The sequence below is a fragment of the Tinamus guttatus genome, unplaced genomic scaffold (genome assembly GCF_059628265.1).
Source record: "Tinamus guttatus ecotype Peru unplaced genomic scaffold, ASM5962826v1 Tinamus_guttatus_pri_ptg000012l, whole genome shotgun sequence".
Lineage (NCBI taxonomy): Eukaryota > Metazoa > Chordata > Aves > Tinamiformes > Tinamidae > Tinamus > Tinamus guttatus.
In genome coordinates this window covers 2,592,825-2,613,078 of record NW_028288546.1, presented here as the reverse complement: position 1 = coordinate 2,613,078, position 20,254 = coordinate 2,592,825, and the positions used below count along the sequence as shown (strand labels likewise).

Sequence of the window (20,254 nt, the reverse complement as noted above, 5' to 3'; positions counted from 1 at the left end):
AGTGAACTAGTCATTGGACAGAGACATGGATTTCCAATTTTCACATTAACACCTATAGGTTAGAGACAGATAGTGCTTTGCATAACATTTACAAGGCAATCCAGACTTGATACTGGAATTCCAGCAGTGATCTGGGCATGGTACAGGCCATGGCTTCAACTAGTATTTGAGTTATTAGGTATGAAACTTTTAACTGCAGCAGTGGTTAGAACTTCACAGACATTCCCAGGTTTTTACCTGAGCCAGAGCAGAAGTTTCCATTCTCTATCATACAGTAGTGGATACTATATGAGCAGCACAGGTATCAGAGAGAATAGCATTTATCAGCAAGCTCGGTTACCTGGTAATCAAGATAGAGGAGGGATTTGAAAATCTGGTGTTCAAACATTTTTTAATACTGCCATAACCTGTAGACTTGCAGTCTTTAAGAAGAGAATAGGGTTGCAACCTTTGGGAGTAATGCTGGCATATACGTGCCATTCCAGGAACAAGCTTATTGCCTGTGACTGGAAACAAGCCCTCCCTGCAGTTTCAACAAAAGGATGCTACCTGTTGAAATAAGCAGGACACAAGTCCTTAAGTATAGTGTTTCCTCTTGGCCTGTGTCAGCAGCTCAACCAACACTGTATCGGCTCTCCCATTCTTAGAGGTGTTAACTGTTTCTATGGTGTTTAAGGGAGTTAAGTGCCTAACTCAGGCCTGTGGAGAGATCAGAAAGGCATACACCAAGCTATACAAGATCAAGAACCAAAATTGACCACAATAGTTCTTTTGGAAAGAAATAGGCACTTCCAGAGATCAATTCAAGAAAGTTGAACAAACGGCCTTTGGTGAAGCTTTTTTTTTTCTTTAAACCAGTGGAAAGCTATTCAGAAAGGAAAATCTGGCAGAATTTCCAGAGATTTTTGGATACAAAGGCTACCCTCATGCTAAAGTGCTTCACTCCCAACCCACACATTTCAAAATCCCAAGAACTTCAGGATGTATCACAGAATCATATAATCCTTAAGGTTGGAAGGGATCTTTAGAGATCAATTAGTCCAGCCCCCTGCACACGCAGGGTCACCTAGAGCATGTGGCACAGGACTGCATCCAGGCGGCTTTTGAAGATCTCCAGAGAAGGAGACTCCACAACCTCTCTGGGCAGCCTGTTCCAGGGCTCTGTCACACTCACTGTTAAAAAATTTTTCCTTAAGTTCCTGTGGAACTTTTGGTGCTTCAGTTTCTGGCCATTTCCTCTAGTTCTGTCAGTGGCCACCACTGAAAAGAGGCCAGCCTCATCCTCCTCACTGCCTCCCTTGAGGTACTTATAGACACTGATCAGGTCCCCTCTCAGCCTTCTCCAGGCTGAACAGGCCCCAGCTCCCTCAGTCTCTCCTCATAGGGCAGATGTTCCAGGCGCCTGATCATCCTTGTGGCCCTGCGCTGGACTCTCTCCAGCAGCTCCACATCCCTCTTGTACTGTGAAGCCCAGAACTGGACACAATACTCCAGATGTGGCCTCACCAGGGCTGAGTAGAGGGGCAGGATCACCTCCCTCGACCTGCTGGAGACGCTCTTCTTAAGGCACCCCAGGATCCCATTGGCCTTCTTGGCTACAAGAGCACAGCCTGCCCAGCTGATCTCTTACCGACTGCAAAGTGAACTTTGATATGGCTGGATCACAGTCAGGCGTCACCAATTAAATGCCTTAAAATTTAGCACCAAAATCTTAAACTCACATCTGAAGACAATTTTTCTCACGACAGCCAGGAGTGGAGGAATGAGGGTAGCCCCTTATGGGTTTGATTGGATCCCATGTATTTAGATACTGACTGAATACGTGTTAAGGAAAGCACAAGAAAATAGGTAATAGAGATCCAGCAATAGAAGTTATTGGAAGCAGCTTCTCTATTAAAATCATTCATAGAAATGCCTTATTGTGAAGCTAAAAAAAAAAAAAACAAGCTTTGGATACACAGTATTAAAAGATTTGACCTTGTTGGAGAAATGGTTTGGGTAACTGTTCTGCATAAGCATGGGGCACTTTGCTTCTGGGCTGCCACAAAACGGCAATGCTCAAGCAACCACTTCAGAGAAGCTTGTTCTTCAGCAGGATTTTGTTCAATATTCTTGTGAATTGATTTTTTATCATGCACTCAACTTTGACAGTAACTTGTAGTGGTTGCTGAAAATGAATATTTCTTTCTGCTGTCCATCAGAGAGATACTTACAGAAAATTACCTAACATACCCTAGGTTTGCATTCATCTTCAGCATCATTGAAATTGATCCTCTGTATACCGGATGTTTACTAATTATGGTTAATATATAAGGATATGAACAGATCAGTAACTCCTTTCCTGAATTAAAATAACAGCTTGGAAGTAAAAGTATAAGCATAGTTTTATTAGAGAATTTATCTAAAATACAATATTATTTTCCTTTTTAAATTAGAGCATATATTATTTCAATGAAAAGATACTTTGTATTATTTCTACAGTAATAACAATTTGCAAAGATAGTATTTAATTGAGGACTTTTTTAATTAAAAAATCCAACACACTACCATTAAGACATATTTGAGGTTGTTGATAGCATGGGTAAAAATGTAAAACAATCTTAAAAATATTTACATGTCAGTTTCTTAAAATCTAAGAAGTCTAATTCTCAATATTCACTTTGCTTTTTTCTCAAAATACCTTTTTTTCTAAGTCATAGCTATACTCTGTATTCCTGTGCTTTTGTCAAAGCTTCAAGTTAGTTATGTATACTATGTGGATGAGGTTTCTTAAAATGGCTTTTTTTTGCTATCATCACCATATCCTCTCCCAAAGAGCCAACACACTGTTAGACCAGTGTCAGTTGTGGCAATGGTCACCAAAACACACCCAGCCTCCCTGTCCCACCCCAGCTCCCCAGCCCCGCGCTAAGAACCCCCTTCCTGTCTGGCCGAGAGCCTTTCCCATTTCCTTAGCTGGCATTTCAGATGCAGAGAAGAAAAGAATGGATCTAGGAGACGAGATGTTGCCAGGGCACACATGGCAAAGGTTGGAATTGTGCTTAGCAAGAGGGGCTCCTCACAAACACACTCGATTTCTAACGCTCTCAGCACTGAGGTTACTGGAATGAGGCTCGAACTTCTCTGCTCTTCAGAGGCTGGCATGGGCGCCAGTTGTCCACCATGTGGCACACAGGCTCGTTCTCAGCATTGAAGCAAAGGCCACGGAGTTTGCACATCTGTGAAGAAAGCACAAACATCCTCAATTGCATCCTCCTGTTGCCATAAGACTATTTTGAATAATTCACTTGGGGACAGAACCTGGGGTTCGTCTTAAAGCTTTTCCAGAGCTAACGGGCTAGAGATGGCATCGCCGGCCGTGTGATGCACCGTCCACAACAGACTTCATCCACACGTACTGTTTTGGCTCTTATGAAGGCTGGACTTTTTGGACACTTAATACTTTAAAATTAAATTGACCTGATCCTTGGATACAAATTAAAACTACCTAATTCACTCAAGAAATCTTGATTTTCAAATAGAACAATGTCTTCGATGTCTATAGGAGCCTTTCCATAAGCTTCTAGTGCTGGTTCCTAAAGCAAAATTGCCATTTACGGAGTCTAAGATGGGAAGCTAATAAAAAAAAAATGACTGTGCCAAAATAATAACCTGCTCCAGACATGATCTCACACAGCCAACAGAAATATGTAGGAGGGATACAGGCTTCTGAGAGTCTGGTGTCAGATGGGCTTTCAAAACTCAACTCAGCTTAAATCCAGTGGTAATACTGCTTTATGGCTTCTTGTTTTGATCAGTTTGGGAATGAAAAGTCAATCTGTCACATGCACTATTTTGAAATGTCGAGTATAATATGGAGGGGTGCACATGAAAGAAACAACTAGTGCCTGTAGGTAGGATCAAACAATTCTACTTTGGTGAATACGCTCCTGCCCTATCATAAAACTATACTTGTACCTTGGATTATCAATGACAATACTAATAGTAAAAAATAAATAAATGGTATGAATTTTAAGGCTCCCTTAGAAGATGCTGTTTTTTAACAGCAATCATTGCTATAAATTAGGTTTATTTTCAGTAGTTCATCCTCTTCATTTATTCTATATTATGCCCTAGAACAGATCAATTGCATTTTTTTCGTATCAGCTGAATAAATTCCCTAGAATCGTGTTAATTCCATTGTCATAGATAAAAAAAGATTTAAGAGTTTGAAGGGTAAACTAAACACCTTTAGAGTGAATTTATATATATAAGCTCTACATTCTATTTATATCTTCCAAGCACACAGATGCAGACCTAAGGCTGCAATCTTGTTTCTACACTATTTCATTAATGGATGGGCAGAGACCTAGGCCTGGAAGTGATTTAATCTGCCAAAGCTCCAGAAATGCTGAAGATCTGGTACATCTACCAAACATCTACAGATGTACAATGTGTGCACTGCAGATGATGAATAAATGTTCTTCAGCTGCCCGGTAAATCCAGTATTTTTTTAGGTATACCCAGATAGGTAATTTGTGTGTGTAAAGCAAGCTCACTGATGCTTAAAATACATGTTAGACTTACCATACATGTGCCACACAAAGGATTTTTTCATACGTTGTACGAATTCCCCGTATTTTTACTACACGGCAGCTCCAGCCAAGGAGCTGTGTATCTAGAAATCCTGACTAATTTTTTTTAAATCCTCAGGTGTTTTTTTGCTGGAGAATAGTCCAAACAGAGGGCAGCCTTACACTTGCAGAAAACTCTACTTTCACAAGCACAAGCCTTGCCAAATGCAGATAACCACTTCAGATATATATTTTTGACATGTGACACACTAGCTAACACCTCATGTAGCTCTGCAGTAACATAAGCTGCCATTTCAGAGAGAGATCTCCCTGACTGCTAGGCCAATGCAATCAGTGTGATGCCAACACAACTCTCTTGGCACCTACTATTGGAGACCTACCTGCTCTGGGCTGACGGTGATGGGCTCCTTCAGAACGTGCCAGACCACGCACTCGAGCAGAGGAGGAGTGGTCAGTGATCCAGGGTATGTCCAGTACTCTCTGGATGCAGGAAGCAGTCCAGTAGGGTCAAAGTTTGTGAAGGAAGCTTGTTTCCCCTGCAATAGAACAAGGAGATAAGGTCCTAGCTGGCATATACACATTTAGCTTGTAGTGGTGGTCTCTTCTGGGATTAAGATCACATACACATTGAACACAGTATTTAAAATATAGAGAGCTTTTTTACAGAGAGGCATTTTTCCTCCTAAAGGTTTAACTTCCTGTTCAAACTTTTCACATGGACTCTCCCAGCCAAACAGCCAAAAGAGACACATTTCCAAAAAGAAATTTATCCCATAAGTGCCTCTTTCATGCCCCTGACTAAAAAATAGTGCACATAAGAGCAGTTCAGATCATTCTACTCTATAGGCTTAAATGCAGCTGAAAGACAGATAAAATGTAGTCACAGAGACAGAAAATGATCACAGTTTTGGGGTATTCCCTGCCCTCTACCATAACTTCATCTGAATCAGTTCTGCATTTCACAGTGCAATGGCATCAGTGCTGACAGCAGCAAGGTTTGCTTTACTCTCATAAAACAAAACAGATGTAACAAACTAAGGAGAAGTAAAGGATACACTTTTGGGAGAAGATGCAACATGGGTGTAATCGGTGGTGATCAAAACATTTATTACCTTGGTCTGAACAGAGCTCAGAGCATCAACAACTTTCTGTATTTCAGGCTTGGCATTTCCTACCTGTAATACAAACCACACAAAAAGAAAGTAATCTTGCATTCTCATAATATGCTACACTTTTTGAGGAAACATTTTAACAGTTCATTTTCACAGGATCCATTCCTTATATAACAGGAGTACTATGGCAAAGGGACTGAAACTGGCCCTTTAAAAACATGCCAGCTGACAGCACAAACAGGTCAGCCAAGGACAGTGGTGAGAATAAAGTTATTTTAATTTACATTTAAATCTGTAAATTTAAATTTACAGATTTATTTTTGGACTTAAGCTGTTCTTTTTTTGTAGAAGTCACCCTTCTAACAAAACACAGTGAGACTAGGAGAGAGTGCACAGTGCTAAGGCATAGTCACCTTCTTCAGCCAGCTGTGGAGATAATTCAACCAAGACAAAATAATTTGAGCATTTAACAATGACAGGAGAGGGAAGGAGAGGTTATTTAGGCCTGTTCTACCCGCATATCCATATATACAGAACTATGTAATTATGCACATCTTCTTGTACTGGAGGAGTTATGCAGTACCACTGTCATGGTGGCAGCAAGCATACTAGGCAGCCAAACAGATGTAAGGCAGTTACACACCACCAGCAATAAGAAAATGTACACATTTTGTATAGAGATAAACTTAAGATCTAGTTTGGCCAGGTTTATACAGTATAGCATAATACTGACTTATTCTATACTTTAGGCTCTGCAGTTCCCCGGCAACACAGTAAGCATACTGGACTAATCCAAGTAACACAAAGAAGGATTTAACTCACCTTCATGAAAATGCCTACCACAGCCAAGCCATCGGGATGCTTCACAGCTTCAGCAAATTTGCCATATTTTGTGTTCCAGTGAACAATGTGGAGCTAGATGCAAGGAAACAAGAAGCACTATGAAGAATATATTCCATCCATAATATTTTACAAATGAGGATGCAAGAGAGTCATTTATTAAACATTAGTGGCAGATGGTGTTTTACTGATGGGATTTTAAAAGTTTTGTGTACAGTAAAGAATTTGTTGAATCATACATCTACTTTCAGGTTTCATTTATGCAAAAAGGTTTCTGTCATGCATTATATTTTACTTCTTACTCTTATTTCAAAATGAGTTCTGAATGCAAACTGTGGGCTATATCCTTCTCCTTTTAGTCTGGTGAAACTTGTCATCTTCAGTACGAGCATTCCCTGCACACAGCCTGCTAGACTTTCATATATTATTTTAATGCTACGTACTCTGGAATTCTTGTCAACGCTGAAAGACATGTTTGTCCAGTGTCAGGGAAATAATGTCAGGCATTAACATCTGCCTCTGCAGGTCTCACCTGCAGTCTAGAGAGTTTTTAAGAAACAGGGCTTTTCTTGAAAAACCTTTGAAAAGAGAAATGAATCTCCAGGTCCTGTTATCCAGGATGTTCCTTTCTTTTTAGTTCTCCAATTACTTCTAATTAAAATGAAAACGGGACTTTTCTCTTCCTCTGAAAGTTTATCTGCTCTTGCAATTCCACCTTCTTTGAAATGAAAACAATTGGTACTATCACAAGTATTTTCAAGTCAAATTGAGCAGGTCATTGTAACACCGTGAGCAGATATAAGGTGATGGCAAGTTCCTTGGATGTGATAAAAGATATCTTTATCTCATGGAAAAGCTGCAGAGCAGGTGAATTTGTAGGGTCACTTCTTCTGTTCATCAATGCAAATCACAGCTGTGTTCAGTCAATATGTGCATTTACTGTCAGGGTTAAAAAGTCTGTCACTGCTAGATTTCTAAATTTCTGTCAGTGTTAGATTTCTAAAATGGAAGGGTGGGATGAAAGTCACTAAAGTCACACAATTTCTGTATTATGACTGTAATAGTCTTAAGCAGTCAAGGAATATGCAGAGATGTATTCAAAGTGCCACCATGGTATCATTTGGCTACCTGCCTTTCTCCCTGCTTCTTTGCCATCAAAAGATGAAAGTACCTATTGTAAAATATTCGTATTTTTATATAAAAGTCTGTGACATCAAAAATTGAGGCTAGAACAAAGTGAGTGTGTATATAAAGAAATGCTGCAATTCTATTTCTTTTTAATTTTCAGGAATCACTGAGAAAGCAGGAGAATAACAGAGTTACAGTTGGCTTATTTCTTTGATATGATGTAGTTGACAAAAACTTACAAGGAGTCCAACATTTCTAATCTCTGCTCATGGAAGACAAAGCTCTTGAGATACCATTTTACCAGTCTTCTATGGTTGCTCTCCCATACCTACCACCAGTCTCTGGCCCTACTAATATTTCTAGGACTGCTGCAACCACAGTGGAAGATTAAAAGAAAAAAAGAATACTACAAAGAAGAGTGAAGGAAGCAAAGCATGTCCTACCTCTGCATCGTACTTCACACCATCCACAGTGTGCTCGGATCCTTGGCCCTCACAGGATCCCCAGTGAATGTGAAACTGCACCAGCCTGTAGACTCCATCGAGGGCTCCACCTTTCAGCACTGCAAAGCAAAGACCCCCCGTCAGCATCGCCCACAGCCCCGGGCAGCCAGTGCCCATCGCGGCTCCTCCAAGTGAATCATTTCTCTGCATGCTGCCATGCTACTCCAGGTCATCTTCAATAGTACATTGCTGCAATAAGCCCAAATCAATAATAGACATATAAAAATGTAAGTGCCTTTACAGTGTGTGCCTCATCAGCAATTGAACAGGCATGCTAATATTATAAGTTGACAAGGATGTTGGGAAGAGCTGAGGATGTAACTTTTCTGTCACCAAGTAAATAAGAAAAGCCAAGAATAGCCATTGTGAGAAGCCTCCATAGAGTTATTCTACGAAAGTACACTTGAAGGACAAGTCATCTTTCTCTTACTTATGTACTCACTCTGCTCCCTCATTTGAGACACTTTATCCCTTTAGGCCTTAATCCTGCAAATCGTACAGTGGGCTGGATTGAGCCAAAAGCTTTCGGCTCCAGATTAAAGCTAAGCACCTGCTATCTATGGGTTCCTTAAGGCAAAGTGCTAGGCACAGCACTAGGCACTGAAGAGACATGAATTTGTAATTTCTTGTTTGTTGCATCTTTTACTCCTCAAGAATGAGAGAACAAGTGGCTTAAAAAAAAAAAAAAAAAGGTGGTGAGAGTGGTAACATCTACAGAGACAGATTTTTGAAAACAATATCTGGTGTGGAAATTAGGTGCTTGCTCATGCTCTCTGCTATCTGACATTATGCCTGCTATGCGACTGATGCATTTGGAGCGTCCAGCCACACTTTCAATTATAAAGGAGAGAGCTCCCCTGTGCTTCCTTATTCCACTTGCTACTTTTAACCTTGCACTTAAACTGTGACCAATCACCATTATGATGTGGCAGGATCAAGACCTAATACTGCAAAAATGCCCAGGGAAAACTCAGTGTCTTCTCCAGTGCAGCACAGAGCACATACCAATGAGAAGCAGTCCTGTTAAAAAGAATCCTTTATCTAAATTATTAGAGCATGTTTGTTTGAGCATGTCAGATTCATACTTAAACCTTTGTTCGGGGTGTTAATATTTGAAATAGAATGATATTTTTAAAAATGTATTTTTAAGTGTTACAAATCCAAAGATCAGTGTCTCTCTCCCTCTTTCTCTCCCCGCTACATACATACACATATATATATACATATATATAAAAGTGACAGAAGAGTATTGACAGATTATATGACATGTAACTGTGCTCTGGTTATGTGCCACAAACAAAATGTTTCTGTGGAATAAAGATGCTTTCCTCCCAGTCTGCAAATCCCATAGATGCATAACTACCACAGTACGTGCATGTGTGAAAATGAAAAACAAACATAGAGAGGAAAGTTAGCTGTCTGTTCAGGTTGAGTAGCTCCGATTATATGCAAGCATGTATGACAATAGCCATGGATACTTGGCAATGGAAGGAACTCAAAGAGGCTAGAAAGATTTGACTAAAAAAAGTGAAACACAGAAAATTAAATGCAGGATATATAAAACATATTTGTTTCCACTGTTGTGCCTTATACATGCAAAATTTGGGTTTGGTGGACAAATTCAGCATTTGCTTGGGTGTCCTTCTCTGGCAAATAAAATTAGAATTAGAGATCTCCCAACAGGCATTTCTCTTCGAAAAACGTGAATGTATGTTATACTCCAGTGTTTGTAATTTCAGACACCGTAGTCAACACCAAACAGACCAAGACTCACCCTACCTATTGCCAAGGTATGTAAAGTGAAGAGGAACAGCAGTTTAAAGCAATGACAGGCACATTTTACTGTATTTTTATATTTCTACATGTACTATATGGTCAAGAAGTGTATCTGTTTCAAGTACAACACTCCCAATGAGTATATTATTTTTTAACAATGCTTACTGAAAATGTGCACTGGTTTCTTTTGAAAATGAAGTAACTGGTCACTGTATCTTTAGACATGCAAAATAGTCTATGCAATATCATGTTTCATTTTAAAAAGATGCTGTAGAGTTTAACGTTACAATTTCAGTTCCTTTGGCTAATGGACTGTTTGCTGCAGATGTACAAGGGCTGAGGCTTTACCATCCCCGAACCTCTGAAGGCACGAGCGTAGCACATGTTAATCTGCCATCATAAATCAGTGGAAAGCATGCTGAAAAGCAGAACCATGCAGTCTTCTTAAGTCCATTTGCAGTGTTATTTCTACACAGTTTGCTATACTTTTAAAAAATTCAAAAGATGCACAAAAGTCTCTTTTCAGTTTTTGCTTACTTTTCACATTCTGTGGTTCTCAAATCCAGCACTATTTTATTTTGACTCACAGCAGAGCATTTAAAGAAAGTAATAATTAGATTAGTGCGAATGAACACAAATTCAGCAGGCTTAATTACACAACAGCCCTTCTTGTGCAAGTCAACATTAAGCAGTTATTATTTTTTGTTAATAATTCTCAGCTTTTCCAAAGAAGAAAACCTTAAAATTAAACTTAAAAAGCAAAGCAGAAATGTTGGAGCCTCAGTGTTCCCAGGACGAGTTCTTTAAGAATAAACGTAATGAGCTTTTGGAAAGTAACAAGTACTTGAGAATCAGAGCAACATTCATACTGGGGACCTCCTTATTCCCGTCCCTGTCACCTGCATGTTGATTCGGCCTCCATTAAAGACAGAAGCCTTTCCATCCCCTGGTTTGGAGGCACGAAGAAATCCCGATACATAGTTAAGCAACTCAGAATTAGCTCCCTTCCTTTTGGAACTAGCATAACTGAAAAATCACCTTGAAAATGCACTGGTGGCTCCCTCCTGTTAACCAGCACAGTGGCAGGAAGCCTCCTGAGCCCCTGCTGAGGTGGTTTTGCATGGGGACAGTGCCTCCCATCACCCAGGAGCCTGCAGCCCCTGCGGCACCAGCTCATCCAGTGCAGTAACCACATGCAGAGTGAACATGGCATTCACCAACGTGGAAAACATTTTTTTCCTTACAGCTCTTCCTATTCCATAGATTCTTCTTTTTTTAAAAAAAATCTTCATCAGTAACCTGTCACTTGATGAAGTGGTGACAGCTTGAAAATTCAGCTTTCCTTCTATTTGACACCTACATGCAATGTTACAATGAGAGAAATTTGGGATTTACTTTAATATATGGTCACTGGGCTTTCAGGCTTCTACCACTTGCTGAAATCATTATATCATTATATCATTATAACATCCAGCAATTATATTGTACTGTTATGATCTCAAAATAGTTTCTAAATCAGGTGAACAGCAATATCGGCAGAGCTAATTTGGGAAGTCAAATGATCATCTGAACTATTCCATTAACATCTGTGGGATTTCCTGGACAAAGAAAGTGAACTGTATTTGACTCCATTACGCTTTCTTAGCATATTTAGAAATGGACAGAAATGAAGAGGGCACCTCGTTGCACCTGGGACAGCTGTTTACTGAGGCACACCACTTTGCTGTTCTGTTAAAAGGCAACTCACCGGGCAGTTACCTCTCCCTTGTACAGGAGAAACAGCTTTGAAAAATATACTGTCAATCTCTTTCTATTACTTTTAGGCAGTGGCAGCATCTGCATGTGTGAAGTTTTGAAGGAATACTGTGGAATTACTGTTATTATAGCTACCTCCTATGGGATGTTCTTGCTATACAGTGCAGGAGACTAAAGTATTCATCAAGATAATAAACCTGTCAAAGGAATAATCCACATGGCTAAACTACAAGATTGTTTCATGAGACAGAATGAGTTACTTTCCGTAATAAAAACTAGTGTAATAAAAAAAAAAAAGCTAAACATTGTCATTCTGAGCAAATACAGAATGAGAAAATGTTCTTCAAACAGAAATCACTGACAACAGAGCTCCTTGTGGTAGGTGAAACAAGGCATCCACTACAGCATGAGAAATGCCCACAGTTCAAAAATGTCTTGAGCACCAAGGACTATTAATGGCACAAGGAGGGCTCTCATGAGGATGCTGAGGGAACAGCCTTGGGTTCTTATGCAAGGACGGGCCTGCCCATGTGACGGATGGGAGTTCAGTCAGGGTGAGCTGTCATTTCTGGAAGCAGAGAGTACAGAATGTCACGTGCTGGGAGATGTTTCCTTCCTTATGTTATCGCTTTCAAACATTCCTCTGAGGACACTGTATCATGATGAGCAGGAGAGTAAGACGGACCTAAGTGCTGGCTGTAGGGATCATACTTGAGGAAAACATCTGCAATGGATTTCACCATGAGAAATACTATGCAATTGGTTTCTTTAAAAAAAAAAAAAAACACACTATACTGATCTTGCTGGAAGGTTAGCTTGATAAGGACAAGGATGTTCCAGAGAGGCGAAAATGAACCACCTGTGAGAATGTGCCAGGCCTGCACACGTGTGCTTCGGCAGCTGGGCCGTGATTCCTGCTTCCCCCTCCTGAACAGTCTGATACAGACAGCCGGAGAGACAAACTTACTTAAGGAGACCAAGTTAGGCAGGTTCTTGACCTTCCTCCTCAGTCCTTCACGCTGTGCAAAAGCCCCATGGTTCACATAGGTGGGAATACACGTGGGAATATATCCACGAGGCACATATGAGTCTGTCTGTAGGCATCTAAAACTTTGCGTGCACATACTTGTGTGAATGTAAGGGTCCACTGCCCACTTCCAGCACATGAAGGAGGCTGCCAATTGAACTTGCTCTTTGTGTATTAACAGCAGGAAGACTGCATCTTATTCTTAAACTATTTACAGATGCAGCTTATGAATATTAAACAAACATGAAAAACACACATAAAGTTATGGACAATTTGTTCGCATGATGATGGCAGACGGAGAGTACTGCTTCTCATAGAGAAAGGGAGCTATTCAATATTTGTTTCTATCAACCACAGTGAAGTCCACTACTCCCTGATACCAGTGCAATTTTATTCTTATGTAGTCTCTTAGGGGGAGATTCATATGGGTTATAAGGTGTTGTTAGGACTCTGATCTGCATTCAGCCCTGACATGTTTCGTCTTGAATGAGCTATCAATGACTTGGTAAGTACCAAGTTGGAAACATTAAGATTCTTTTAATTTTAACAATATGTCATTGGCTTCACTCTTGGTGGTCATATCATATTAACTGCAGCGACTGCTCACAGCATTGAAAATTGTACTGGACATGGTTCTCTTATTATTTTGAGATCTAATAGAGGATGTGTCAAATGCAAGGAAGGGAATTATCTTTAAGTACACACAAGTCTCTTAGGCTTGTTTGTAAATGAACAAACATATCAGTTGGGAAAAAAATGTCAAACAGAGTAGCCATGGTGATGCCTGCCACCTAATTACATCCCCTTTTAAAAACAAACTTTTCCTTAAGTGGCTCTTAATTTGGCTGATAACTGTGAACTAGTTTCTTCTGTTTTTTACTAAGAATAGTCTCTAGCATAGGAACTTAAATGAAGGGATAGAAGTCACCCTGTTTTCTGTATGCACAATCCAAGTCAAATATCTGCTTGGAAGTCATACGTTGGGAAACCAAGAAAAGAAAAAACTGCTGCTGAAAGCAGAGAGGTTTCCTTTGAGCTATGTAAAGAAATGAAGGTCTGAATCATTCAGGGCTAATTTACAGCTCTGTTGTCTTCCTTCTCAGTTCCTTGAAGCACTGGAGCTATGCACAAGACCTCAGCTCACTTAGGCTTTGCAGCTTCTAGTGATATCACTGAAAGTATCATGCATCTAGTCAAACAGTGGAGAAAATTACTTGTAATATATCAGTAGGTAACTGAATGAAGCCCCCTAAAAATACCAGATCCCTGATTTATAATTCAGAAGGCCTAGAACATTGCTTAGGCCATATATTACTGTGGAGCTTCAAGTGCAATATTATTCTGGCATGGCTAATCTTACGTTCTGAAGGCTGCCAAGGCTAAAAATAGACCTCCTGTGGCAGGGACTTAGATTAGAAGTCCTGCCTTAAAGACAGCGGGCTCATGTGTTTTTTCCTCAGTCTGTCCACTGGAGTGGAGTAGAGCAAGTGTGGCACAAATGTGGCTGTAATTCACTGCAAAATGAGCAATGCTTACAATCTTAACTGTTGGATAACCCATATAACAAAATACATGGGTGCATTTGATACTTTGGCTGTTTTCAGTGAGTCACATTTGAAAAAAGACCCATGAATGGTGCCTTTCCATTAATATTTACCATTGCAGGAAGAATCAGTTGAAAAAATACTTATTACAATTATTCAAAGTTGCCTGAATGGTGCTACTGCCAAGAGCAATCCAATATTTTGATTCCCCAATGACTACTCATAATTTTAATGTTCCACTAATGTCAGATGTTTAGACTCAGTCTTGGATTTCGGTATTATCTCTAGCTTCAGAGGCTTAAACGTAAGTTGCAATTCATTTTAGCGAGCCTATAGATAAAATATGATATTTTAATATTCTTGTTTTAAAATGAATTATTGATTTACTTTTGCTTTTTGTAAACTCGGTGAATACATGATAAGAAAATACAGTGCTTACTGCTGTAAGCACCTCCTACTTGTATTTCAGGTTTTATGCAAAATATGAAAAAAAAAATGGAAACTTGCACGGGGAGCAAACCATATGCATGTTACAACCTTATTTTGTGCACTTTAGGCTTTCCTGAACTAAGTCATTTCCTGTATTTTTTTTTTCAGCTCTGAGAAGTTGTTGTCTACTTCTATCATTTAAAGTGAGCGAAAGTATAAATATTTGCTTGTGGCAGACTTTAATATAAAATGCCTAACATAGGACTAAGTAGTTACTCTTAATGAGATAGAATGAGAAGAATGGATAAATTTTAACTTGCACTTGCAATTTTATTCTGTGATACTTCTATTATACAGATTATTTTGTCCTTATTTAAAATTATAGGGATTTATACACAAATGTCTGTAGTTACATTTTCACTATTATTAAAAGACAGTAGACATAAGATTTAACAGGAAAGCACAAGAACTAAAGCAGATGAAGGGAAACTAAATAATAATTTGTTTTCTACAAATAGGTTTAAGAAAGCATTCAAACAAACAAATAAAAAATAAAATAAAAAGAGGAGACAGTCTTTTACCCAGGAGAAAATCATGGATTTTCAACAAATAAAAGATCATGAAAAATTTATCAGTATTTATGATAAATCAATGATCGGTGATTACATCACTGCTACCAGCTGGCAAAGGTGGAATGTGAAGAAAATACACTTCAGGAATGGACTTAGCCACTGAAGTGTATTCTGGCATGTAAAAGCTGTCACACAAGCCATGAAATGCAAAGAGTGAACTATGAGAACCAAAATACAAGATTTGGGTACAACTGCTGAGGAAGAGAGTCCTTAGGGGTTACACTCAGTACTTTAGAGCTAATCAGCAGATCTAAAAAAAAAAAAAAAAAAAAAAAACTCAACAAGAAACAAAAACCAAGTCAGGTTCCAATGCTATCATAAAGATCTTTCAGTGTTGAAACACTATTTAAGACAAAATCATACGGGTTATAGGACACAGCTGGGATAAATATAGGATATATTCTTCTGCAAAAATACATTAGGCATATAAGTCTCTATGTTCAAAAAATATTTTTTGTTTTACAACCTTACTATGCTAAAGAGTCCAGACTGGAGATTATTTTAAGATTATTTAATCTTCTTGGATTTTTAGTTTCTCGGCAATACAAGCAAAAGTTAAGACAGATATTCTTCTGCACACACACATAACAAATACCTGCTCCTTAATCTGGGAGAGTGATATTTTATAAATTGCTAAGAGCAGGTGTCTTCAGATAGGCATTAATACTCAGAGCTATAGCCCGGCTGACTGCAGTGTCTATGTACGTGCCTGAAGATTTTTAATGAATGGATCTACTTCTTTGTGTAGAATTACTCATGTGTTCGAGATTATTCAGGAACAATGATCTTAGTACTTCGTTTTTTGCCTACTACCACAGATAATTTATCTTTGTATATGGGACAGCTTAGGGGGAGCAAGTCTTGTGCTTGTCTGTGGGAAGTATTTATAGGATTTTGATTGTTTTCCGTAAAGCATAACGGAGTATCAGATAAATTCATATGGTTTCTCCCTGTGACTACTACATGATGTCTAACTAAGAATTTGGTCGATACATTATATTAGTATCCCAACTCTGTAAAGAAGAAGTGGGGCAAGCTGTCAAGGACAGCTTTATTTCATGCAAGGAAAGTAGGTTACCTAGTTAAATGCAGACAAATTAAGCCATTAAGCATGCTGCCAGGTAGCTTTTATGTGCTCTGATTTACAATAGGATGTAACAAACTCGAGGATCCATCCTTAGCTGGATTCAGAAATCTCTAATGCTTTTTTTTTCCATGTAATACTAATGTGTTTCTGATGTGCTAGTAGAGCTACTGTGAATGTTTCTACTTGCCTTGCCTGCCCTCCCACTCAGAGCTGTGTCTCTGCGTAGCTGTCAGAGCATCCCTGTCACAGATGTTCTAGTTCTGCACTGACTTTTCTAAGCAGCATTCTTCCTACGACATTTCTTCAGATTATCATATGCTCCGGCAAGTTGTTTATTCCCTCCCTAGTTATCAGGTACATCTTTGTGAACAAATGCATGTGCAAAGTTGGTCATGATTTTCCTAGGTACCGAGTACCTGCTCCAGTGAGAACAGGAATTGTACTCAACACCATTAAAAATCAAGACCAACGATCAGAGCCTGCAGTAGTTTTGTAATACGGAACCTGTTTCCATTGGATTCAGTGACAGCTGACTCGCATATACTCGGTGAAAACAAATCCATTTCTTCTCTACTTCCAATTATTTACCTTATCCCTCATGACATTGTTAAAATTCACATGCTTTAAATTTAGGTACTCTGTGCTTCATAAAAACTATGAAATCAGAATACCTTTTTCTTTTTTTTCCCGATATAGCTATTTATGTGAATGCTTTGCACAAACTGTATATACAGTCCTGTATACAACTGTGAAACACTTGGCTGACTATTTAATACTGTTCAGCATAAAGGTTATCACTAAAATACGATGTCGAATTCTTACTGTGATGCTGAACATGCTGCTGTTGTAGTTATACTACTCATGTTTTAAAAAAGAAAAAGATTTTTGTAGGCATGGTTAATTTGTTTCCAGCACCATTCCCTAAATGACATTGCCAAGGAAAAGCTCAGGAAAAATAGGGCACTTGCTCAAGCAAGTTAAATCAGGCAGTGTCTAGAGAAGGCAGCAACTCTCTCTACAATAGGATTGTTTTTGCTTTCTAAATTAAAAATAGAGGCACGTTCATTGTAGCAGGGTGATGATTTCTGCAAATGTAGCCAGCTGAGCCGTTGAGGACGGAGCCTACAGAACCCTTGCTCTGACTGTGGGCTCAACTCACACCATTTGTCCCATCAGTACAATCACTCCTCTCCGGAAGGATTATTAAGAGGTTTGCAAGATTTCTATTTAATTTGACTGTAGGATACAATCAATAGTAAGACACTGTAGAATGGATGGCTATTAGCAAACTTTGTAGGAACATGTCCTACATAGAGTCCTATCTCTACTGAGAAAGGTCTGAGTCAGGAAATGCCAGGGATTAGGCTTCTTTAAACTACCTAAGAGCAAAGCAGTATTTTCTAATCATCTTTCTGTTCCTGTTCTAAAGCTGGAAACGCGCCACATTCTGAGCCTTATGGGTATCAAATACATGCAATAATTTTTGATAACCCAATAAACTACTTCCAAACTATTTTCATTTCAAGTTAAGTTTAATCCTTATAACACTACAAGGCCAACTTCTATAATGTACTTTGTCTCCTTTTTTAACCATTTGGCATGTACCTTACGGCAAGTTACGGTATTTTACAATGCCAAAATGGTAAAATTTGTCAATTTGTGCAAGAGGAAAAAGTGACACAATTTGACATCTGAGTCCCAATCCAAATCCTCCTGATTTAAACCACAAGAAATCAATTTGCTTCTCTGGCCTTTGGAGCTGTTAGATCAAAATTGCCCACATTGGCCGAGTTTTCTTCTAAGAGCTCAGCTTTCCAAGCAGGAGCAGGATCCTGACTCCCCAGGGCTGAACCTTGCCTGACCTTACTGAAGCCAAAACATCACTGTCTTCAGAAAGCCCAATAGCATCACTAGAATTTTTTTAAGTGATATATTAGTGGCAACATTAGTAAACTAATAGCATATTAATGCTATGCTAATACCTTTCCCCATCCCTACCATGAAGGGTCTAGCATCAGAAGGAAGACACAAGGATGAGGTCTCACCTGACTTGTCGGAAGAGTCGTCAAACTCCACATTGAACGAGTGCCCGTTGTTGACTATGTTTCTGGCTGTGGAGGCATCGTAGCTGAAGCTGAGAGGCTTCAGAGCGGGGTCATACTTGGCCGACTTGCTCTTGATCTCGATGGGTGACTGGCGCTCCCCATTGGCGATGGGGAAGCTCTCGTGCCAGTGAGCGGGCCCTGCAAGGCAGCGTGAAGCAGCTCAGGAGGAAGAGCCACCAGGCTCTGGGGATGTAGCCGGTAGCCCTTGAAACCCATAATGCAGCCCCAGATCTGAAATGCTGCAAAGATTTCACCCGTGCACCGGTGTTTGATAATGCACTGCGTGCACAGGGCTCGGAGCAAGCAATGCAGATGAGGGGGGATCCCATTTGGGGGTGGCACCCGCCAGGCCAGGGGCACTGGCGATTCAGGTGGGTGCACGTCCAGGATGCCCTTCCGGAGCCCACCCGTCCTGCCGGAGTCGAGCCCCATCCTCCGCTCCTCCTTGCCCTGCTACGGAAGTAAAGGAATTAGAGCGGGAGAGCAGAAAGATGCTCCAGGCAGGCTGCGAGGCGCGCTTGGCTCGGAGCTCAAACGCAGGTGGCATCTCAAGGTGAAAAAGCAAAAAAAGAGGGGGGAAAAAAAGGCAAGCGCGGAGCCACCTCCCGGCGGGGCAGCGGCAGCGCGTGCCCGGCGTCCCCGCGCGCTGTCCCGGCGCGGAGGTGCCACCCGGGGCCACCGCGGCACTCACCGTTGTGGCTGTCGTAGCCCCAGTGGTGGGACATGGTGGCTGCGCGGCGCTGTCGCTGCCTGGCGGCGCCGCGCGGCCGCTTTTATAGCCGCCCGCCAACTGCGCGCCCCGCTGCGCGCCCGCGGCGGGGGGAGCGCGGGAGGAGGCGGCGCGGGGGCGGGCGGAGCGCTCCGCTTATAGCGCGCGCTCCGCTTATAGCGCGCGCTCCCCGCGCATTGCGCGCTCCGCTGGCAGCGCGCGCTCCCCGCGCCGGCGCCCCGCGCGCGAGGTGGCGGTGCCCGCATTGCGCTCCGCGCTGGCGCCGTGACCTTGGGGACGGGACGCGGCCCCGGGACGCTGCCTGGCGGCCGTGCGGGGGACGGTGCCCGCGTGTGCGCGCGTGTCCGTGCGCGCGTGTCCGTGCGCGCGCGTGTGCGCGGCGCGGTGCTGCTCCCTGGCGGCCGCCCTGCGCGCTGCCCGCGCGGGACGGGCCGCGCCAGGCGCCTCCGCTGCGCTGCGCGGAGCCGCTGCTCCTGCTCCTTTTCCAACGGCACCTGGAGCAGGACGCGGCTGAGCTGGGCCGGCACCCACTCGCTAACGTTTAGGAAACGCGTAGCCTGGGAGTGATTCAACAGCCGCCCGCAGGACGGGCCCGCGAGGGCGGAATTGAGCAACCCGTGTTCTACGTGTTCGTGTATTGCCCAACGCCGCTTGGCTGCGGGACGCCTGGACGTGGCGGGCGGCCGCGCGGCCTAGTTCTGCACAACGGCTCGTCCGGCCACGAGTTTCTTGCAGGAGCCCTATAGTGGCCTTCAGGAAGGCTCTTTGGTGGCCTTTGGGGTGATTTTTTTTTTTTTTTTAAGGGAATGGCATTGTGAATGTAATATTATTTTCTCCTGTGTCCTTTTGGAGACAGTTTATCCAAACATGGTTCTGAATTTACTCTTTTCAGAGTACGCCGCATGGGTCCAAATTCTGTTGTCAGTGAGGTCACTGCAAATCTGGAATAACAGCAGCAGGATGACTCCAGCATTTACATCCAGCACTGTAAAATGTGTATCGTCTGCTCTTA

The 20,254-nt window shown here is 41.4% G+C and overlaps 1 protein-coding gene across 1 annotated transcript; it reads right to left on the bottom strand.

Moving 5' to 3' along the window:
- Positions 1–2,372: 2,372 nt before the first annotated feature.
- On the bottom strand, positions 2,373–19,333 carry CA2 (carbonic anhydrase 2). Its single transcript, XM_088523073.1, has 7 exons — positions 19,204–19,333; positions 18,453–18,650; positions 8,098–8,216; positions 6,509–6,601; positions 5,687–5,749; positions 4,955–5,110; positions 2,373–3,218 (listed from the first exon to the last, which is right to left on the bottom strand). Exons 1-7 carry the CDS (start codon positions 19,235–19,237, stop codon positions 3,099–3,101), a joined length of 783 nt encoding a protein of 260 aa, XP_088379199.1. The 5' UTR covers positions 19,238–19,333; the 3' UTR covers positions 2,373–3,098.
- Positions 19,334–20,254: the final 921 nt, after the last annotated feature.